Source organism: Schistocerca piceifrons, chromosome 6, assembly GCF_021461385.2.
Source record: "Schistocerca piceifrons isolate TAMUIC-IGC-003096 chromosome 6, iqSchPice1.1, whole genome shotgun sequence".
In the NCBI taxonomy this organism is placed as follows: Eukaryota; Metazoa; Arthropoda; class Insecta; order Orthoptera; family Acrididae; genus Schistocerca; species Schistocerca piceifrons.
This window is the reverse complement of record NC_060143.1, coordinates 292316894-292339123: the sequence shown is the minus strand read 5'-3', so window position 1 is coordinate 292339123 and position 22230 is coordinate 292316894. Positions and strand designations below refer to the sequence as shown.

General features: G+C 39.1%; 1 protein-coding gene across 1 annotated transcript in view; it reads right to left on the bottom strand.

The window, feature by feature from the left end:
* Positions 1–20048, bottom strand: part of LOC124802740 (oxysterol-binding protein-related protein 6-like) — a 265800-nt gene extending 245752 nt beyond the window's left edge. The window contains exon 1 of the mRNA XM_047263723.1: positions 19506–20048. Coding sequence (XP_047119679.1) covers positions 19506–19637 — 132 coding nt within the window. The 5' untranslated portion in view covers positions 19638–20048. The remainder of the gene's footprint in view (positions 1–19505) is intronic.
* Between the last annotated feature and the right edge of the window lie 2182 nt (positions 20049–22230).

Genomic DNA, 22230 nt, shown 5'->3' with positions numbered 1-22230 from the left:
TGGTTAAGACACTGGACACAAATTTTGGAAATGGCAGCTCACATCCCTCTATGTCCATCAACAATTAGGTTTCCATATTTTTCCTAGATCACTTAAGTTACTTTGAAAGTGCACGGCTGATTGCCAAAGGAGTGTTAAACACTAACCTTTTTTTCCCCCCCATATGTGTCACATTTCCCAATTGTTGGCACTTCAAACACCACATTGCATTTGGCACATGTGAACTGACTTTTAGGCAAACAAATCTTGCAGAAATTCACTCCAGTAACAATGGAACAATGAAAATGTTGCTTCATAATGTTCTTAAGTTTGTTGGAACCATATGCTTTCCCACATACAGCCCAGTGCTTTGATACCGAGATGTTTACAGAAGACCACTTCTTTGCTGTAACTCAGTGCAGTATGTGGTTATGATACCAAATTGGATTCATGAAGTATTTCGGCATTTAAGAACTGATCTATTTGGTCACCTCTAGTAATCCTAGTGAGAAGCATACCACTGTGCAGTATTTCTTGATTTAAGTGAACTTATTAACCCTTCCTAAATCTTATGAATGTACAACGGTGACAGCTTTCCCAAATGTCACTTCTCTCTTAAGCACAATGAAAACACTGTTCAGCGCAGTACATGGTCCAATACTACTATTTACAGAAATATTCCTACACATGTTCTCTGAAGGACTAGGAAGTTTATTTGAATTGGTAACTCATTACACTTTCTTATTGTTATGTGAGTCTTCATTAGCCTTCTCCAAAGCCACATTTTTGTCACTTTTAAGCACCATCTTTCAACAACAGTATCCTGATTACACAGCCACATGTACTATAGATGAATGTCTTGACAACTTTCATGTCTTTTCTTTGTTAAAGATTTTTTTTTTTACTAACAGCTGTCTTCTTTCATGGAAAGCTTGTTTTGCAAAGCACTTTTTTTTCTCATTTCCAAGAAGCATATGATTTATCTTGTATTTAAAGTGTTTCAAAACAAAAATTTTGTCAGTAGTGAATGTTTGTTTGTTTCTTTCTCTCAGTTTTGATATCTCGTCTTTGATTTGCTTACACTCATTTTTTTAACTTCAAACTTTTTCAGAATTGTCTTAAACTGACTTTAGTATAAATCCTCTTTTTCTTACTTCAGACACTCAAAAAAGAAAAACAAATAATTACAATACCATCCTATTCCTTTGCATCTGGAGATTGCAGAATATTTGGCAGGATGTGGTCTCCACTTTTGTAGTGTATGTCTTCTACAGAGTCTAAAGTACAAATGAGGGACATTTCTGCTTGCTTTTTCGTTATCAGCTGTCAGATTCTATACTGAATTTGTGAAGTTAGCTCCTCTCTCACTATAATCTATAGTACATCCCTTGAACAAAAAACACTGCCCAGTTCTTGGAAAAAGGACGCATATCATACCCGTACACGAAGGGTAGTAGCAGTGGTCCACAAATCTACCACCAAATATCGTTGACATCAATTTATTGTAGAATCTTAGAAAATATTCTGAGCTCAAATATAATGAGGTATCTTGAACAGAATGACCTCCTCAATGCCAATCAGCACGGTTTTCAAAAACATTGATCATCTGAAACTCAATTCACACTTTTCTAAAACGATATACTGAGAGCTTTGGATCTAAGCAACCAGGCAGATGCAGCAGATGCAGTGTTTCTTGATTTCCGAGAAGCCGAGAAGCATTTGACTCAGTACCACACCTATGCTTGTTGTCATTACAATCACATGCGGTATAAAGTGAAATTTGTGACTGGACTGAGGACTTTTTGGTAGGGAGGACACAGCATGTTAGCTTGGATGGATAGCCATGTATAAGTAAATTTGGGCATGCCCCAGGGAAGTGTGTTGGGACCCTTGCTATTCTAGTCATATATTAATGACCTTGCAGACACTATTAATAGTAAAATTAGGTTTTTGCAGATGATACAGTTATCTATAATGAAGCACTAGCTGAGAGAAGATGCATAAATATTCCTGAGAGAAGCTGCATAAATATCAGTCAGATCTTGATATGACTTCAACATGGTTCAGAGATTAGCAACTTGCTCTAAATGTTCAGAAATGTAAAATTTTGCACTTCACAAAATGAAAAAAACATAGTACCCTAAGACTATAATTGAAAGAGTCACTACTGGCATCGGCCAACTCATACAAATACCTGGATGCAACACTTTGTAGGGATATGAAACAGAATGATCACAAAGGTTCAGCCTTGGGTAAAGCAGGTGGTAGACTTCAGTTTATCGGTAGAATACTGGGGAAGTGCAATCAATTTACAAAAGAGACTGTTTACAAATCACTTGTTGACCCACCTAGAATACTGTTCAAGTGTGTGGGACCCATAAGACTAACAGGGAATATTGAATCTACACAGAGAGGGGCAGCATGAATGATCACAAGTTTGTTTAATTGATGGGGGAGTGTCACAGAGATACTGAAGGCACTGAAATGATGGCAGATGTAAACTATCCTGAGAAAATCTATTAACAAAGCTTCAAGAACCAGCTTTAAATGATTACTCTAAGGATATACTACAACCCTCTGCGTATCGCTCACGCAGGGATCTTGAGTATCAGATTACAAAACTTACTGCATGCACAGAGGCATTCAAACAGTCATTCTTCCCATGCTCCATACATGTATGGAACAGGAATAAATCCAAATAACTGGCCAATGGAGTGTACCTTCTACCATTCACCTGCAGAGTATAGACTTAGATGTAGATATATTCTACAAAGCTTATCCAGTGAATGGAAACTTCACTGAAGATCTTCAGAACTTATATTGATGAAAAGATTTGAGTTGGTGGCAAATAGAAACTTCTCATTAACCCTTTTCTACTTTTGGCTCTATGTTGCTCTCCATTGATCTCTCCACATACTTAGATTTTTGTGTGTTTTACCACTAACAGTTTCTTTCCGCGAATGCTGTGAAACACAGTTTTCTGAGATGTTCATCAAACTATAAATGCAGTCAAACTGATTGAATCAAACTTCCCAGACTTTGGAAGAATGCAATTATCATAGTACAACACAGTTGACTGTTAATCAAGAGATGATCTCATGGAGTATCTTCCTCATTGTAATATTGGCTTTAAGAATTTTTGAAGTATATGCACTGGATATATAATACTGGCTTTAAGACTTTTCTAATTATATGCACTGGGTGATGAATTTTAAACAGAAGCAACGGTAATGTTTATAGCATGATGTATGAAGAAAAATATTCCACTAAATACAAACCCCCCCCCCGAACCAAGGACCTTGCCGCTGGTGGGGAGGCTTGCGTGCCTCAACGATACAGATAGCCGCACCGTAGGTGCACCCCCAAAGGAGGGGTATCTATTGAGAGACCAGACAAATGTGTGGTTCCTGAAGAGGGGCAGCAGCCTTTTCAGTAGTTGCAGGGGCAACAGTCTGAATGATTGGCTGATCTGGTCCTGTAACACTAACCAAAACGGCCTTGCTGTTTTGGTACTGTGAACGGCTGAAAGCAAGGGGAAACTATAGCCGTAATTTTTCCTGAGGGCATGCAGCTTGACTGTATGATTAAATGATGATGGCATCCTCTTGGGTAAAATATTCTGGAGGTAAAATAGTCCCCCATTCGGATCTCCGGGCGGGGACTCCTCAAGAGGACATCGTTATCAGGATAAAGAAAACTGACATTCTACAGATCGGAGTGTGGAATGTCAGATCCCTTAATCGGACAGGTAGGTTAGAAAATTTAAAAAGGGAAATGGATAGGTTAAAGTTAGATAAAGTGGGAATTAGTGAAGTTCGGTGGCAGGAGGAACAAGACTTTTGGTCAGGTGAATACAGGGTTATAAATACAAAATCAAATAGGGGTAATGCAGGAGTAGGTTTAATAATGAATAAAAAAATAGGAGTGCGGGTAAGCTACTACAAACAGCATAGTGAACGCATTATTGTGGCCAAGATAGACACGAAGCCCACGCCTACTACAGTAGTACAAGTTTATATACCAACTAGCTCTGCAGATAATGATGAAATAGATGAAATGTATGATGAGATAAAAGAAATTATTCAGGTAGTGAAGAGAGATGAAAATTTAATAGTCATGGGTGACTGGAATTCAACAGTAGGAAAAGGAAGAGAAGGAAACATAGTAGGTGAATATGGATAGGGGCTAAGAAATGAAAGAGTACGCTGCTTGGTAGAGTTATGCACAGAGCATAACTTAATCATAGCTAACACTTGGTTCAAGAATCATGAAAGAAGGCTGTATATTTGGAAGAACCCTGGAGATACTAAAAGGTTTCAGATAGATTATATAATGGTAAGATAGAGATTTAGGAACCAGGTTTTAAATTGTAAGACATTTCCAGGGGCAGATGTGGACTCTGACCACAATCTATTGGTTATGAACTGTAGATTAAAACTGAAGAAACTGCAAAAAGGTGGGAATTTAAGGAGATGGGACCTGGATAAACTTAAAGAAGCAGAGGTTGTACAGAGTTTCAGGGAGAGCATAAGGGAACAATTGACAGGAATGGGGGAAAGAAATACAGTAGATGAAGAATGGGTAGCTTTTAGGAATGAAATAGTGAAGGCAGCAGAGGATCACGTAGGTAAAAAGACGAGGGCTAGTATAAATCCTTGGGTAACAGAAGAGGTACTGAATTTAATTGATAAAAGGAGAAAATACAAAAATGCAGCAAGTGAAGCAGGCAAAAAGGAATACAAACGTCTCAAAAATGAGATCGACAGAAAGTGCAAAATGGCTAAGCAGGGATGGCTAGAGGACAAATGTAAGGATGTAGAGGCTTATCTCATGAGGGGTAAGATAGATACCGCCTACAGGAAAATTAAAGAGACGTTTGGAGAAAAGAGAACCACTTGCATGAATATCAAGAGCTCAGATGCAAACCCAGTTCTAAGCAAAGAAGGGAAAGCAGAAAGGTGGAAGGAGTATATAGAGGGTCTATACAGGGGCGATGTTCTTGAGGACAGTATTATGGAAATGGAAGAGGAGGTAGATGAAGATGAAACGGGAGATATGATACTGCGTGAAGAGTTTGACAGAGCACTGAAAGACCTAAGTCGAAACAAAGCCCCGGGAGTAGACAACATTCCATTAGAACTACTTACAGCCTTGGGAGAGCCAGTCCTGACAAAACTCTACCATCTGGCGAAATTCCCTCAGATTCAAGAAGCATATAATAATTCCAATCCCAGAGAAAGCAGGTGTTGACAGATGTGAAATTACCGAACTATCAGTTTAATAAGTCACAGCTGCAAAATACTAGTGCGACTTCTTTACAGACGAATGGAAAAACTGGTAGAAGCCGACCTCGGGGAAGATCAGTTTGGATTCCGTAGAAATGTTGGAACACGTGAGGCAATACTGACCTTACGACTATCTTAGAAGAAAGATTAAGGAAAGGCAAACCTACATTTCTAGCATTTGTAAACTTAGAGAAAGCTTTTGACAATGTTGACTGGAATACTCTCTTTCAAATTCTGAAGGTGGCAGGGGTAAAATACAGGGAGCGAAAGGCTATTTACAATTTGTACAGAAAGCAAATGGCAGTTATAAGAGTCGAGGGACATGAAAGGGAAGCAGTGGTTGGGAAGGGAGTGAGACAGGGCTGTAGCCTCTCCCCGATGCTATTCAATCTGTATATTGTGCAAACAGTAAAGGAAACAAAAGAAAAATTCAGAGTAGGTATTAAAATCCATGGAGAAGAAATAAAAACTTTGAGGTTCGCCGATGACATTGTAATTCTGTCAGAGACAGCAAAGGACTTGGAAGAGCAGTTGAACGGAATGGACAGTGTCTTGAAAGGAGGATATAAGATGAACATCAACAAAAGCAAAACGAGGATAATGGAATGTTGTCGAATTAAGTCGGGTGACGCTGTGGGAATTAGCTTAGGAAATGAGACACTTAAAGTAGTAAAGGAGTTTTGCTATTTGGGGAGCAAAATAACTGATGATAGTTGAAGTAGAGAGGATATAAAATCTGGCAATGGCAATGGCAAGGAAAGCGTTTCTGAAGAAGAGAAATTTGTTAATATTGAGTATTGATTTAAGTGTCAGGAAGTCGTTTCTGAAAGTATTTGTATGGAGTGTAGCCATGTATGGAAGTGAAACATGGACGATAAATACACTCCTGGAAATGGAAAAAAGAACACATTGACACCGGTGTGTCAGACCCACCATACTTGCTCCGGACACTGCGAGAGGGCTGTACAAGCAATGATCACACGCACGGCACAGCGGACACACCAGGAACCGCGGTGTTGGCCGTCGAATGGCGCTAGCTGCGCAGCATTTGTGCACCGCCGCCGTCAGTGTCAGCCAGTTTGCCGTGGCATACGGAGCTCCATCGCAGTCTTTAACACTGGTAGCATGCCGCGACAGCGTGGACGTGAACTGTATGTGCAGTTGACGGACTTTGATGGAGGGCGTATAGTGGGCATGCGGGAGGCCGGGTGGACGTACCGCCGAATTGCTCAACACGTGGGGCGTGCGGTCTCCACAGTACATCGATGTTGTCGCCAGTGGTCGGCGGAAGGTGCACGTGCCCGTCGACCTGGGACCGGACCGCAGCGACGCACGGATGCACGCCAAGACCGTAGGATCCTACGGAGTGCCATAGGGGACCGCACCGCCACTTCCCAGCAAATTAGGGACACTGTTGCTCCTGGGGTATCGGCGAGGACCATTCGCAACCGTCTCCATGAAGCTGGGCTACGGTCCCGCACACCATTAGGCCGTCTTCCGCTCACGCCCCAACATCGTGCAGCCCGCCTCCAGTGGTGTCGCGACAGGCGTGAATGGAGGGACGAATGGAGACGTGTCGTCTTCAGCGATGAGAGTCGCTTCTGCCTTGGTGCCAATGATGGTCGTATGCGTGTTTGGCGCCGTGCAGGTGAGCGCCACAATCAGGACTGCATACGACCGAGGCACACAGGGCCAACACCCGGCATCATGGTGTGGGGAGCGATCTCCTACACTGGCCGTACACCACTGGTGATCGTCGAGGGGACACTGAATAGTGCACGGTACATCCAAACCGTCATCGAACCCATCGTTCTACCATTCCTAGACCAGCAAGGGAACTTGCTGTTCCAACAGGACAATGCACGTCTGCATGTATCCCGTGCCACCCAACGTGCTCTAGAAGGTGTAAGTCAACTACCCTGGCCAGCAAGATCTCCGGATCTGTCCCCCATTGAGCATGTTTGGGACTGGATGAAGCGTCGTCTCACGCGGTCTGCACGTCCAGCACGAACGCTGGTCCAACTGAGGCGCCAGGTGGAAATGGCATGGCAAGCCGTTCCACAGGACTACATCCAGCATCTCTACGATCGTCTCCATGGGAGAATAGCAGCCTGCATTGCTGCGAAAGGTGGATATACACTGTACTAGTGCCAACATTGTGCATGCTCTGTTGCCTGTGTCTATGTGCCTGTGGTTCTGTCAGTGTGATCATGTGATGTATCTGAGCCCAGGAATGTGTCAATAAAGTTTCCCCTTCCTGGGACAATGAATTCACGGTGTTCTTATTTCAATTTCCAGGAGTGTAGTTTAGACAAGAAGAGAATAGAAGCTTTCGAAATGTGGTGCTACAGAAGAATGCTGAAGATTAGATGGGTAGATCACATAACTAATGAGGAGGTACTGAATAGAACTGGGGAGAAGAGGAGTTTGTGGCACAACTTGACTAGAAGAAGGGATCAGTTGGTAGGACATGTTCTGAGGCATCAAGGGATCACCAATTTAGTACTGGAGGGCAGCGTGGAGGGTAAAAATCGTAGAGGGAGATCAAGAGATGAATACACTAAGCAGATTCAGAAGGATGTAGACTGCAGTAGGTACTGGGAGATGATGAGGCTTGCACAGGATAGAGTAGCATGGAGAGCTGCATCAAACCAGTCCTAGGACTGAAGACCACAACAACAACAACAACAACAAATACAACTTTCTGTGGTGGTTATTTATTTATTAAACAAAATAGTGGAGATATGCTGCAATTTACAGATTTTATTTTAAACATGACATAGCATACAGTTTTAAACTATTTGCTAGCAGAGTAAAGCACTTTGAAGAAAGTTCCCAGTAGGAACAAGAATAGCTGTTTTCGCCCGTTCATTCATTCATTCAGTGTGTACCGAAGATACCATCAAGGAGAAGCTTCAGTATTGTGGAACGAATGAAGACATACATTAACATGAGACCACATGAAAGGAACATAAAGCTGCACGACTGTCAAAATTTAGAACTGTCTGTACACATATTAACATAAAAGTGTAAAATAAGATGCTGCATCACATGAATGAAATTTTTCTGACACAAATACAGTTCTTAATTATGAAAATGGAGGTAGAATAGAAAGTGAGAAGACACACCCAAAATCAGTCAAACAAGATATCACACTTCACACACTACACCCATCCAGACAAATTCCTCTCTAAACTTTAAGTTTAACTAATGTGATTTGCATTTACTGGATTTTAAAATGAGAATAGTGATGCTGTCAGACACGGATGCTTGTGTTTAAACACACGAAACATAGAACATGAGAAATAACTATTTAAATCAGGATGAGAACAACAACATACAAGGCAACTTTCCCTTTGATATGCAGATGAAAAGGAAAGTGTAGTAACTCAGTTCTGAGACTGTTAACACTTTTAAATGAAAGTTTAAATCCAGTGCATAGTTGATTGATGTTATGAATATCATATTTAGTTTGATAAAGGGTCACATCAGATTTGTGTAAACCCTGGAAGTGTAGGGAGGAGCTAATGATAGAGTACATGTTTACAAAGGTCAGTGAACATTATCAGATTGCCCCTGTGATACACACAAGTACAACATGAGATAAAAAAAATATTTGCCTCATTAACCTTGCATCATGGTCTAAGGTTCAGAGTGCAGCTTATATGCTACTGATAAAAAAGCACAAACAAAACACAGCAAATGGGAAGCATTATAATTTCAAAAATAAACTAAAAGCGTTGGCTACCTTTACTGTAGGTTACCTATATTCTGGGATGAAATCTTATGAATAGTGAACCCAGTGTAATAAGTTCCATTCTTACAGTACAGAGACAAATGTTCTGTTTCAGCAAATATACATATATGTATAAGGAACTGCTGAATACAATAACTGCAGAAGCAACAGTTTATACTCACGAGTGACTTCTGTACACATCCTTATTCATAGTAAGTCTAAGAGTACACAATGTGATTAAAAAAGTCACCTTGATTGCCTCATAATTCCTATAACATTAGAACAAAAAAAATCTGATGATAATAGCACTGCTAAATATGAAGGCTTGTGTTTAAACAGTGAATGTTTGTATTTAAGCTGACAAATGCTACATCATTGCCAAAACAATCTTTGTTCAAATAAATCACTGTGTTATAAAAATTCTGGCAGAGAAACACTGATGTCTGCACTGTAACAAGTGTATAAGAGCACTGGAGTTTGTCATGGGTGAAATAATAGTAAGCTAGCATAGCTCTGCACAGTTACAGAAGTACTTAAAGCTCAATAGTTTTGGGATTTATTCATTACTAGTTTGGCAAGAACACAGCTACAATGTGGTGGTTTTTACCAATGATGGCTAAAAAATTATGTTCTCAAGGTATGCATATTAGAGCCAATGTTTACAAAACTTTTTCGCTTTGAATGATCATTTTTGCCATATCTGTGAATATTGATCATTCCTCCTGTGACACTCTGCATAAAAGTAAAGGTGACAGTTTTTACTTTTTGGAACCAATATTTCCTTCATGATGGATGAGACAAGTGTAGGTTTGGGAATGGTAAAAAGGAAGGGCAGGTCACTAAGACCCCATGGTGAGAGAGATCCACCTGTAATGATGATGATCCTCACAACAGGCAGGTTCCACGATTATTTGGGCACAGAGAGTGAATTATCAATTCTTATCACATTGTTCTCTACATCGTGATCCATAGTCTGTAAAGCACTGTGAAGTGCATGGGAGAGAGTACCTGCCATTGCGCTAGTTACAAGGACATTTACTTGTTCATTACACTTGCAGAAAGTGGGAAGAATTATTTCCTGAATGTCTCCGTACTGTAATTTGTCTATTCCTGTCTTCCTAGTTGCAATCCTACACATAGTGGGTTATAGTATACGCCTAGATTACTGTTTTAAAGCTGGTTCCTGAAACTCAGTAATTAGGCTTTTGTGGAATAGTAGGTATCCACCTTCAATTGGCTGCAGCTTCATGCTTTTCAGCACCTCCAAGACAGCAGGAGCCTAACATAAGAAGGCCCACTGGTGCATATTTTGGCACATCATCACATCACTATGCTCGCTTTTGCACTGCAGCCTGTTTGTCGGTCTGTCACCATCCAGTCACACCTCGGCATACAGTGTAGATGACATTTGCAGCGGCCACACAACAACAAACCTACTTTGGCACATATGAATATGAGGTGTCCGACCAGGCCAATAATCAGCGAGTTTCCAAGTCTGTGTCCACTGTAGCATCATCTTCCACTGTAAGGCTGCTACAAATCCACTGTCCTGCCAGGTGGTCCTGCTGCAGCACTGATGGGCCGAGTGTGGAATATGCTAGCTCCAGCCACCACCAGCCAGATGCAGGTCTGGATTCATGCCCAAATGCCTCCACTGCCCCACACCAGGCTGACAGCCAACCAACTTCTCCTACGACCTAGTTGCGCTGAGAGACATCGGACTACACCTGAGCCAGCACCACCACCACCACCACCACCAGCCCAAGTATGCAACTACTGCAAGGTCCTCCTGCCACCATTCTGAGCTATATGCAGATACAGGTGGCTGTGCCACCACTGCTCTTCATGCACAAACATCCGAAACCTCAGCACCTGCCACCAAATACCCAGCTGATGTCGGATGAACCTCCAGGAAACACTTTTGGGAGATTCACTTTTCACTCACGCCAACTCACCAACTTCCACCATAGAAAACCCACACACTTAAAAAAAAAAAAAAAAAAAAAATATTAAACCCAATACATTCCATCCTGGATTTTCCAGTTTGAAAATATTAAACTCGGGTATTTGTATGAACTGACTGATTACAAATACGACTCGCTGATATTTTAGTCATAACTGTTGATGACAACTCTCCAGCCAAGATACCACGCTCCATCTTTCCCACCAAAAAATCCTCATTCCAGTCATAAATTTTGTTTGATACCCTATAGGCCTATATGAACATACCTTCATTAATAAGCATCTGACTCAGTACCACATATACACTTACTGACAAAAGTAAGATCATACAGGGCATCAAGTGAAATTTGTGACTGAACTGAAATTTATTGGCAGGTTGGATGCAGCATTTTGTCTTGGATATAGAGTCATCACCACATGAAGAAGAAACTTCAGGCGTGCATCAGGGAAGTATTTTGGAATCCTTTATGTTCGTTTTGTATATTAATGACCTTGCAGCCAGTAAGCTTAGAATTTTTTTTTTTTTCCAAATGATACCATTATCAACAGCAAAGTATTGTCTGAAAGAAATTGCATAAATATTCAGTCAGATCTTGATAAGATTTCAAAGTGGTGCAAAGACTGGCAACTTGCTTTAAATGTTCAAAAATGTAAAACTGTGCAGTCTACAAAACAAAACAAAAAAAAAATACCATCTTATGACTACCATATCAATGAGTCACATTTGGAATCGACCAACTCCTACAAATTCCTGGGTGTAACACTGTAGGGATATAAAATGGAATGATCACTTAGGCTCAGTCATGGGTAAAGCAGATGGTAGACTTTGGTTTATTGGTAGAATACTGGGACAATGCAATCAGTCTACAAAGGAGATTGCTTAAAGATCACTCATGTGACCCATTCTGGAATATTGCTCAAACGTGTGGGACCCCTACCACATAGGACTAACAGGGGATATTGAATGTATACATATAAGGGCAGCACAAATGGTCATAGTTTGTCTGACCCAAGGGAGAGTGTCACAGAGACACTGAATAAACTGAGCAGGCAGACTTATGAAGATGGAAGTAAACAATCCCAAGAACGCCTATTTACAAAGTTTCAAGATCCAGCTTTAAATGATGATTCTAGAAATACATTACAACTCATGACTTATCACTCACATAAGAACTGTGAAGACAAGATTAGATTATTTACAGGACACACATATGTATATAAATAGTTATTCTTCCTACAGTCAATATGTTCATGGAATGAGAAGAAATCCTAATAAGTGGTACAAGGTGCTGTACCCTCTTCCATGCACTTCACAGAGGTTTGCAAAGTATAGATGTAAAAATATTGGTATAGTACTAAGTCAGATGTGGAAGACAAGAAATACTGCATCTATCTGACATGACAGAAGTACAAGTTGGTTCCTCGCGAATGATGTTTGTGGTATACATGCTAGTTGTCATGAGGAGGTCATGCTGTTCAAGACAGTTCATTATGTATGAGCTCATATTCTAATACTCTGCAACAGATGTATGTGAAAGATACTGATTATAGTTAATTGTGAGTCATTTCTGCTTGACCTATACTTTCATGTAGCTACTGGGCAAAGTTTTTTTGTTCACAGCATCTATGATACATTATGGGTAAAAAAAAGGGGGGGGGGTGAACTCTGATGCAAATTCTGTACAGAATCTTATGGGAATTCCACAAAGCTGTTGAGTTTGTTCAACTTTAGCTATTTCAAAAGCCACTGACATTAATATCTGTATCACTCATCTTTGCAACAATGAAATAATTAAAGTGGGCCAGTACCCACAGATTTATCTTTGTAAACCAACATTTAAAATATGAGTTTGGCCTTTTTTCCTTTCGATTTGCTGCCTCAGTTTAAGTTCCTGTTAATGAAACCTCCATCAGCTTTTCATTTGAATTGAAATTCTTTTCACAAAATTGCATTAGAGAGCAGGAATCTTCAGGAAGCTAATTTTGAGGCATTCTTGATACTTGCACTTTTATATGCAGCACATACGTAATTTAACTTTTCAATAAATAGGTGTTGCTGTGGTATGTCTTCATACTTTACTGCAATTCATCATCAATGATAGACCTTTGTACAGCAATTGCATTATCTCAATTTTGTCAAATATTAATCTAATAGAAAAAAGAGAATCACTGTGAAAAAAGTTAGGTCTCGTAACAGACCAAACACTTTCACAGGATGAACTTACAGCATGTTTAAGTTGTAAACTTTCTCACATACTGTTTTTTACATAAACTAAAAAACTGTTAGGAAAATTTTACTTATTCTGCCTCAATGTGTCTTCTTTCTCTCACAAATGTAATATGGGGTTTCATTATTAGGAAATTCATCATGATAAAACTGTGTATGAAGATGGCACAAAAAATTACATCCCCAAGTCTGTATATACACACAACTGCCTAACATGATAGAAAATAAATTCTGGCTCCAGAACAACACAAAATGAGAGGTACATATTGAATATTTGCAAAGAAAACTAAATAAAGCCTGCTACCTGATGAGGATCTTTTAAAAAAAAAAGTTGTTGCAACAAAGCTAGCCTGTTAAATGCATACTACTCCTATGTGCATTCTGAAATTAAATATGGCATAATCTTCTGGAGGCAATGCAACAACAAATATTGAACTTTTTAGGATGAAAAGAGAATATTAAGAATCACTGAAGGGGTAAACAATAGGAAGGCATGCACACCCATATTCAGAAAATGTCAATTCTTCCACTTCCTTGCACTTTTATCTATGAAACATCAGTTTTCATAAGACAATATATTGATAGACAGCCAGATATCTTATTAAAAATGAAGTTATACAGATATACATTACAAGACAAAAATCTGATCTTCATATGAAGCAGGTTAGAACATCATTGTGTCAAAAAGGCACTCTACAATTTGGGATAAAAATTTACAATAATGTGCCTAACCATATTAAACCAGTAAGTGAACTCAGTAGTTTTAAGGCTGAACTAAAGGTATATTTAATTGGTCATTACATTTACAGTCTGACAGAGAATTTACAAACCAAACAACAAAAATAAATACGCATTAAGAGTATTCTACTTTGTACGTTGTCTCTAATGTTTACTGCATATATGATTCTTTGCGCAAGTACTTAAATATATAGTCCCAGGAATGCAATACAAACAATACTTAATGTAGCAAAGACTTAACCATGTCAGATATCCTTGTATATATTCTATACATGTAGGATTAGAAGGACTAAATAAATAAATAAATAAATTTACCCCAAGACTGGATGTACACTAACACAGTACAGGAAACAACTGTAAAATAGATGTAGCATTGTTAAGGCTGTCAGCAACACACAAAAGAGCTGTAAATAGCTAAGCTATACAAAAACCACCACAAACAGTAAAATTCTGCTTCTAGATCAGTTTAAGCATGTATTAGAAATTTCAATTAAAAGTAATGCATATTACTCAATTGAAAAACTCCTTCAAAATACTGTGAAAGACATAAATAGTAAGGGTTCTTGTTATTGGAAGACGAATGTATTACGAAACAATTACTTTTCATACAATTTGTAGATTTATAAAGTATTTATTAAAATAATATATAGCTATATAATGTGAAATTGGAAAAGTGTATGATGAATTTGATTGTGTGTGTTCACTGATGAGAAAAAAAAAATTATGACCATTGCCCACCATCAGGTAGAATATCACCAGGTGACATCATGGGTAGGCAATGTGGTAAGGAAAGTATATAAGTGGAGTATAGATGAATGGGGATCAGTCTAGCAACAATATGAGGGTCAACAGAAGCGTCCGATCCCACGCGTCGGCTTTGACCCGTGGGTAAGGGTGTTGTCGTGTGTGACGTCATGACGGCGCGGAGTTTGGTTTGAGTGTGGCTGTCTCCAGTTCTGTTTTATCTTATTTTATTTACTTTTCTGATCTGTTCGTTCTATCTCGTGGGATTTTTTTTTAATTTAAAAACACTAATTATTTATTTTAATTATCTGTTTCCTCCAATTTCTGTTTTGGTTTATTATATTTATCTTTCTGATCTGTTCGTTCTATCCCGTGAGATTTTTTTTTAAAAAGACAAAAAACACTAATCAGCTACTGAAGCATCTTTTATCTTCTATAGGTTGCAGGGGTTACGACCCCTGGGGAGGTGGGTGGGTAATTATGCATGGCTGTCTTCACTTACACGTTGTAGCTACGCAAGGCGTCTAAATTTGTTTATATTTAGTTTGCCCCCACCCAAAACACCCCATTTCCCGCGCTTGTCCCGTTAGTGTCATTAGGCTTCTTGTGGAAAGTGTGTGTGTTTGTTTTTGTTTCCGCCATATTTGTGACGTCATGGATCAAAGCAGACGGGCGGGATCGGACGCTTCCGTATTTCCCAATATGAGCCACTAATGGGGATACCCACTGACATAAACAGCTTTGACAAAGGGGATATTGTTATGGACCCTGATGCCAGGGAAAGAACAGCTCAGAAACAGCAAAGTTGGTTGGCTGTTTATATTCTACTGTCATGAGGATCCATGGAAAAGTGGTTTAACAACAGTAAAACCATTAGCAGGCAACATGGTGTTGAATGTCTACGCTTCATCAGAGAACATGAAGGCTTGCCCACAATGTAAAGAAGGATTGTAGGCAATACTATGGCAGATCTGAAAAGAGACCACACCGTGCATCACGCATTGTTGAATATCGGGCTCCACAGCAGAAGAGCCTTGGGGGCTGCCAAAGTTGTTTTTCCACTTGCTTGCTCTGACCTGTGATGACATTAAGATGACAGATATCCTTATGTCATGAGTATGCACTACAGCAGGCATGACGACATTCATTGCAGCTGCGGATGAACATAAATAAGATGTGAAATTTAAATTAATAATCGAAGCAGAAGATCTATAAGATGTGAAATATTTAACTCTAGCAGTAAAATGAAACTAATGGAACAACTGGCCTGCCTTCTGGCAGGCACTAATTAAATATACAAAAATAACAATAACAACATCATTCCAAAACAAATATTAATCCAGAAAATCAAGCACACAAAATTCTCAACACTCAATACAACCAAAATTTGCAAAAACTAAATGTATCAGTATCATAAATCCACATGACCTCTACAGCTCAAATGAAATTCTCAATACCAGGAACCCATACACAACTCAAAAATAGAGTACTGCATATTTCCTCTACCTATATAGCTCGCAAAAAGCCATTGATACCGTGAACCAACACAAATCCAAAACCTGATATCGCAAATTTCACTTCACTTATACTGTAGCTATAACACAGCCCACAGGGCTAAAAACCAACACACTCAAAATCATTAAGTTTGTTATCCAAGTCTTCAATTACCCTATCTATATGAATGGAAGTCTGCAGTACAACAAACCAACATTCAATCCCATAACTAACATCAAAAATGTAACCCAACCAACAATGGTAAAGCGATATCCACAAAACATAGCTACCACAGTCAATCATCACACACTAACAAGAAAATCCCAAAAATTCATGAAAACCTGCATCACCACCAGTTGCAATTTTTATACAAACCAATACAAACCTTTGTAACATGCATATTACAATAAAAATCAAATAAATTCACATTAAAAACATAGCCACATCACCCCCCCCCCCCCCCAATTCACACATCACTAACACAAATACATCACACAAAAACATGCAAAATCAAAATACCTCATTAGTGAAACTCACACACTTAGCTAACAATGTCGAATGATTATAAACATAGCCCTCGGTAAAGACAATCAGACTCAAAAATGATGTGTCGTTATGGTGTCACCCAACAACACAATAGTTATATCAAGTGTCAAAGCAAGTACTAATCATGTCTTGTTTCTCCCCAGGCTGACTGTCATGCCCAGACATGCCATCATTCAGGTGAACATCTGCTCGAAACATGTATCGTGCCACAGACACATGACACTGTGGGCAGCATTATGCTGTTGGGGATAGACGTAGGGTTCCATAGGACCTGCAGTAGTAATTGAAGGCATGTTGACAGCTGTGGATTATGTGGATATTATTGCAGACCACCTGCGTCCCTACATGTAGGATGTCTTTCCTGACGGTGGTTACATCTTCCAGCAGGATAACTGTCCACATCAGAAGACCAGAATCATGCTACAGTGTTCTGAGAAGCAGTATACTCGACTCATGATGTCATGGCCATGAAATTAGCCTAATCTGAACCCTACAGAACACATCTGGGATGCTATCAGGCAGCAGCTCTGTGCCCACAGACCACCGGCCCATAGTTTCCAGGAATTGTGTTACATGCGTGTAGACATCTAGTGCGATACACCTCCAGAAACCTACCAAGGGGTTCTCGATGCCACGCCACATGGAATTGATTCTGTATGGTGCTCCAAAAGTGGACCAACACACCATTAAGCACATGATGATAATGTTTTGGTTTATCTGTGTAGCTAGACACAAACGAGAATAACTTGTATGTGTACAAATGTATGGTTTTGAGGCAATATATACCAAAAATTTCTCTTACGCTTGCTGCGGCAAGTTGTTTGAACCCACAAGCTTTCAGCTGGCTGTTCCTTGGTCACTGCCACGCAATGACTGCCATGTAGTTGCTGCTGCCAATCTTACACCATACTTTCACCTGTGATGTCACTGATTCCCAGTTCTGTGCAATATAAGGTAATATTTCGGTTGTAAGACTGCTGCACCCACTTCAAAACTCCAATGGTGGAATCCCAAGCTGTACTTAACTGGACTGCTGTCTTTCAAATGGCTCTGAGCACTATGGGACTTAACTGCTGAGGTCATCAGTCCCCTAGAACTTAGAACTACTTAAACCTAACTAACCTAAGGACATCACACACATCCATGCCCGAGGCAGGATTCGAACCTGCGACCGTAGCGGTCGCACAGCTCCAGACTGTAGCGCCTAGAACCGCTCAGCCACTCTGGCCGGCAACTGCTGTATTTATTGAGGGTATAGTCAGAAGTTTGTATCTCAATCGCCTGTTTTAAAACACAGTCCCAGAAACCATTATCCGTTTAATAACAGACTTTTGTCAAATGGAATTTGGTGTTTGATTTCCAGAGCACGTGGACAAATTGTTTCTGGAATGACATTATAAAATAAGTGATGGAGATAAAAATTTCTGACAATACAGCCAATGAAGTTGAAGCAGACATGGTGGTCTTGCAACCAGAAACATTATTTTACAGAGCACTGGACTGGGCACCAGTTGACATCATAGGCAGTGGCACAGCAATGTAAGCATGGCAGCAGAAACCACTTGCAATGACTGAGAAGCACTCAGCCAAGAGCTTGTGGGTCTTTAACCACTTTAGGTGGCTGGAAGCTTGAGAGAATTTTATCATTATGTGTACGCATTTGTGTGTAAATGTATATACATAAATGTAAAACTTTCACTTAGAAAGCCGACAGCATGGAAAACATGCTGAAATACTAATAAAGACTATTTCATTTATTTAGTGGGAGAAATATACAAAAAGACAATGAAAGAAGAGCATGTACCTCCCAATGGTAGGAACTCCAACCAGTCAAGAATGTTCTACCTGGAATGCGTCTGGCACATTATTTATCAGCATACTCACCAACTTCTATTTTAACATGTTCACTTGATGAGCTACATATCAAAAGAATACTGATGTATTCACATGTCACATAGCCTATGGCATCTAAGATATCAGTTACAAAACACACACTCTCTCTCTCTCTCTCTCTCTCTCTCTCTCCACACACACACACACACACACACACACACACACACACACACACACACACACACACACACACACACACACACACACACACACACAAAATATATATACAGCACAGCAATGAAACAGCAAACTAACAGTCCCTAACCATGACTCTAATAAATTTACAGTCATATAAAAAGATAAAGATGAGTATGGATTGCTGAAATTGGTGTAAGTGTTAAATTCTGATTGCATTACATATTAAAGCAACATTTTTTTCCACATAATCTGCATAAAATTCTTCAATCAATTGCAGTTTCCTCACTGACCAGTCTCAGCTACCTAAAACTAACTACTAATGTTCATACAGTCTGCTGTAATAATTAAAATCATGCGCTAAAAAATGTTGTTAGATGTCCTAAAAATCCATAGCTTCTTGTAGATGGTGTTAGTGAGGATATCTAGACACTGACACAGGAAAAAGAAAGATGATAAGTGCAGCGGAAAATTAAAATGCTTCACATTCAAGGAAGACAATCACAATTAAGTCATCTGAATAACAATTGCCAGAACTGCTAGCAGCTAACTAAAAGCTTTCCTTTCCTTCAAGTGATGCCCAAAAAGTAAACATTGATGTTTACACAAATTTTAAAACATTACATGGGAATAGCTCTAAGTGCTTACGTTGAAAGTCATTATTGTAACAGTAGACATATTATATCAAAATATAAACACAACAACAAATAACGACACAAAAAACAATTTTTGAAACAACTCTAATCTTATAACAAAGATTACTCACAGAGTCAGAAGCTCCACCAGTCACTGATTTCATCTTGTTTCTGAATTGAGGACTTCTTTTCTTGTCCATTCCAAGGTATCTGATGCTTAAACTGGCTGGTTCAGTGGCGATATGACGGAGCCCAGTTGTCATGATATGGTAAACAATTGTGGCCAATGTTTATGGCTACGAGACGAGCATGATTCTTACAACTGCTTTCAAAAGAGTGTCATCCCTGCTATCTACAAGTTCTGTTTTGTCTGGCTGCTGGCTGTCACTATTTCAAGATTGCTGACCGGTCCTAAACGAACCATCCCATTCTTTCGTATATCACACAATTTTTAAAATTATTTTCACTTTGCGAATGTCAGATATTTTTAAGGTCTGTCATGCGAATTATACTTTACACCTGCCATACGACTCATATGTTCGCCCTAAATAGAAAAAAAAAGAACCTGCAGTTGGGTTTACTGAGCACAAGAAACAGTTTTGACAACTCTAACGCCAAACCCTAATATGATATATTTATTCTTAGCGAAAGCATATAATTCGTTTCGAATTCAAACTGTCCAATTATTTGCTTTACGAATTTTTTCAGCGGAACAACTTATTTTGAATTATTACAAGCTTCCCTTTCTTTCTAGTTCGTCAACATACTAACAACAACGATTATCCCTCACGCCCCTTTCGTGAATGCGCGACGTTACGTCACTTTGCAGGTAGGAACCGAGCGTGAATAGTTGACAAACGACGGCGTATTGCTGCTCGGAAGTACAAAAATAGCTGGAGCTAACTCCAAATCTGTCACACTTACCTCTCTTATTGTACCTAGGTACTAATAATGACATACCAGAAATTCTTGTACTGCGTTACCCTATAGAGATAAAATGGATGGCAAGCAACAATTATGTTTTCTATTTTTTCGGTTAAAGTTTGATAAGTAAGAGTACACGCGAATTTTTTTCCTATGCAAACAAAAAAAATCTATACCGTAAGTAGACAGATACGGGGAGACACTTTCAAATTTGAGCATTACAGCTAATTATCGACAGACGCAACACCATCACAACGGCTACATTAGCACATACTACGTCAAGTATTGCAAGTCACTGCGAAGCGCATTACCATTTATTCATTATGTTCGTAGCACTCACGAGGAGAAAAATGATAACGTAAGATCTTTCATATTTGTGGTGGTTTATGTGATCTTCTTTTCACACAATGTAACTGAAGTGTATATGAGCAACTACGAAATATTTTGTGAATGTGAATTAAAAACCGATTTAAAGACTGTTCGCAAAGCCTAATAATAAATATTGCCTGTCTCGATAACTATTCATCTTTGTGTTCGTAAACAACAGAATAATATTCGCGCTCTGTGCGTCGCTGTATTTGTTCCCTACCTCCCAAGTAATCCATGCCCGTGTAAGCTTCATATGGTAAATGTATGGAGACCACATCAGTATTTATTTTATTTTTTATTAACTTATTGTGACTTTAGACCTGAAAGTCATACTGCCATTCTTAGTGTTTAGAAGTTTTACAGAGCTGTCGTATTTATTAAAGAAATTCATGATTAGTTTTAAAACTAATATATTATGTTGATGAAGGAGAGATGGTGTAGTAATAATGGTTGATGACATCCGATTACTTGTATGAAATCGATTTGCTGGTTTGCGTACAGCTTCCACTAAAAAAATATATGTGATTGACATCCCTTACTGTTATTCCATAACATTCATAATGAGGATTATCTCGAACGTGTATTTGCTGAAGATGGCTAGAAAAGGGTCCATCATTAAATATCATGCGAATTATAGAATTTATAATTTTTTGTTCGCCATAATTGTGACATTCTTGTTCCCATTGGTGACTTATTCTCCTGTATACAGTAGTGGAGTCTTCAGGTCTGATGATGGTAATAAGATGTTCTTCAAAGCGCCGTTTTGAGCGACGGTTTCCGCTAAGTCATCTATCAATTCTTTATATTTAATGTTAGCATCTCTTTGATCCACATAAATTTTATCTTCTTTCCGAGACACTCGTTTCCCTTGGTAGCTTCTGTGACGGCCCAGATTAGATTAAATTAGATTAGTACTTGTTCCATAGATCATGTATACGACACTTCGTAATGATGTGGAACGTGTTAGGTTAATAAAAGCTGTCTACACAAGATATTACATTACACAAAATATTACATGACACTTAATATTTTTAATTGTTTTGTGGGGATTGGGGAAATTACCCACTTACTATATCCAAAAATTCGTCTAATAAGTAGGAGGAGTTGCAATTAAGAAATTCTTTTAATTTCCTTTTAAATGCTATATGGCTATCTGTCAGACTTTTGATGCTATTAGGTAAGTGGCCAAATACTTTTGTGGCATCATAATTTACCCCTTTCTGAGCCAAAGTTAGATTTAATCTTGAGTAGTGAAGATCATCCTTTCTCCTAGTATTGTAGCCACGTACACTGCTATTACTTTTGAATTTGTTCGGATTGTTAAGAACATTCATAAGTGAATATATATATCGTGGGGCTACAGTGAAGATCTCTAGCTCTTTAAATAAGTATCTGCAAGATGATCTTGGATGATCTCCAGCAATTATTCTGATTACACGCTTTTGTGCCATGAACACTCTTTTACTCAATGATGAGGTACCTCAGAATATGATGCTATACGAAAGCAGAGAATGAAAAAAGGCATGGTAGGCTAATTTACTGAGATGTATATCGCCAAAATTT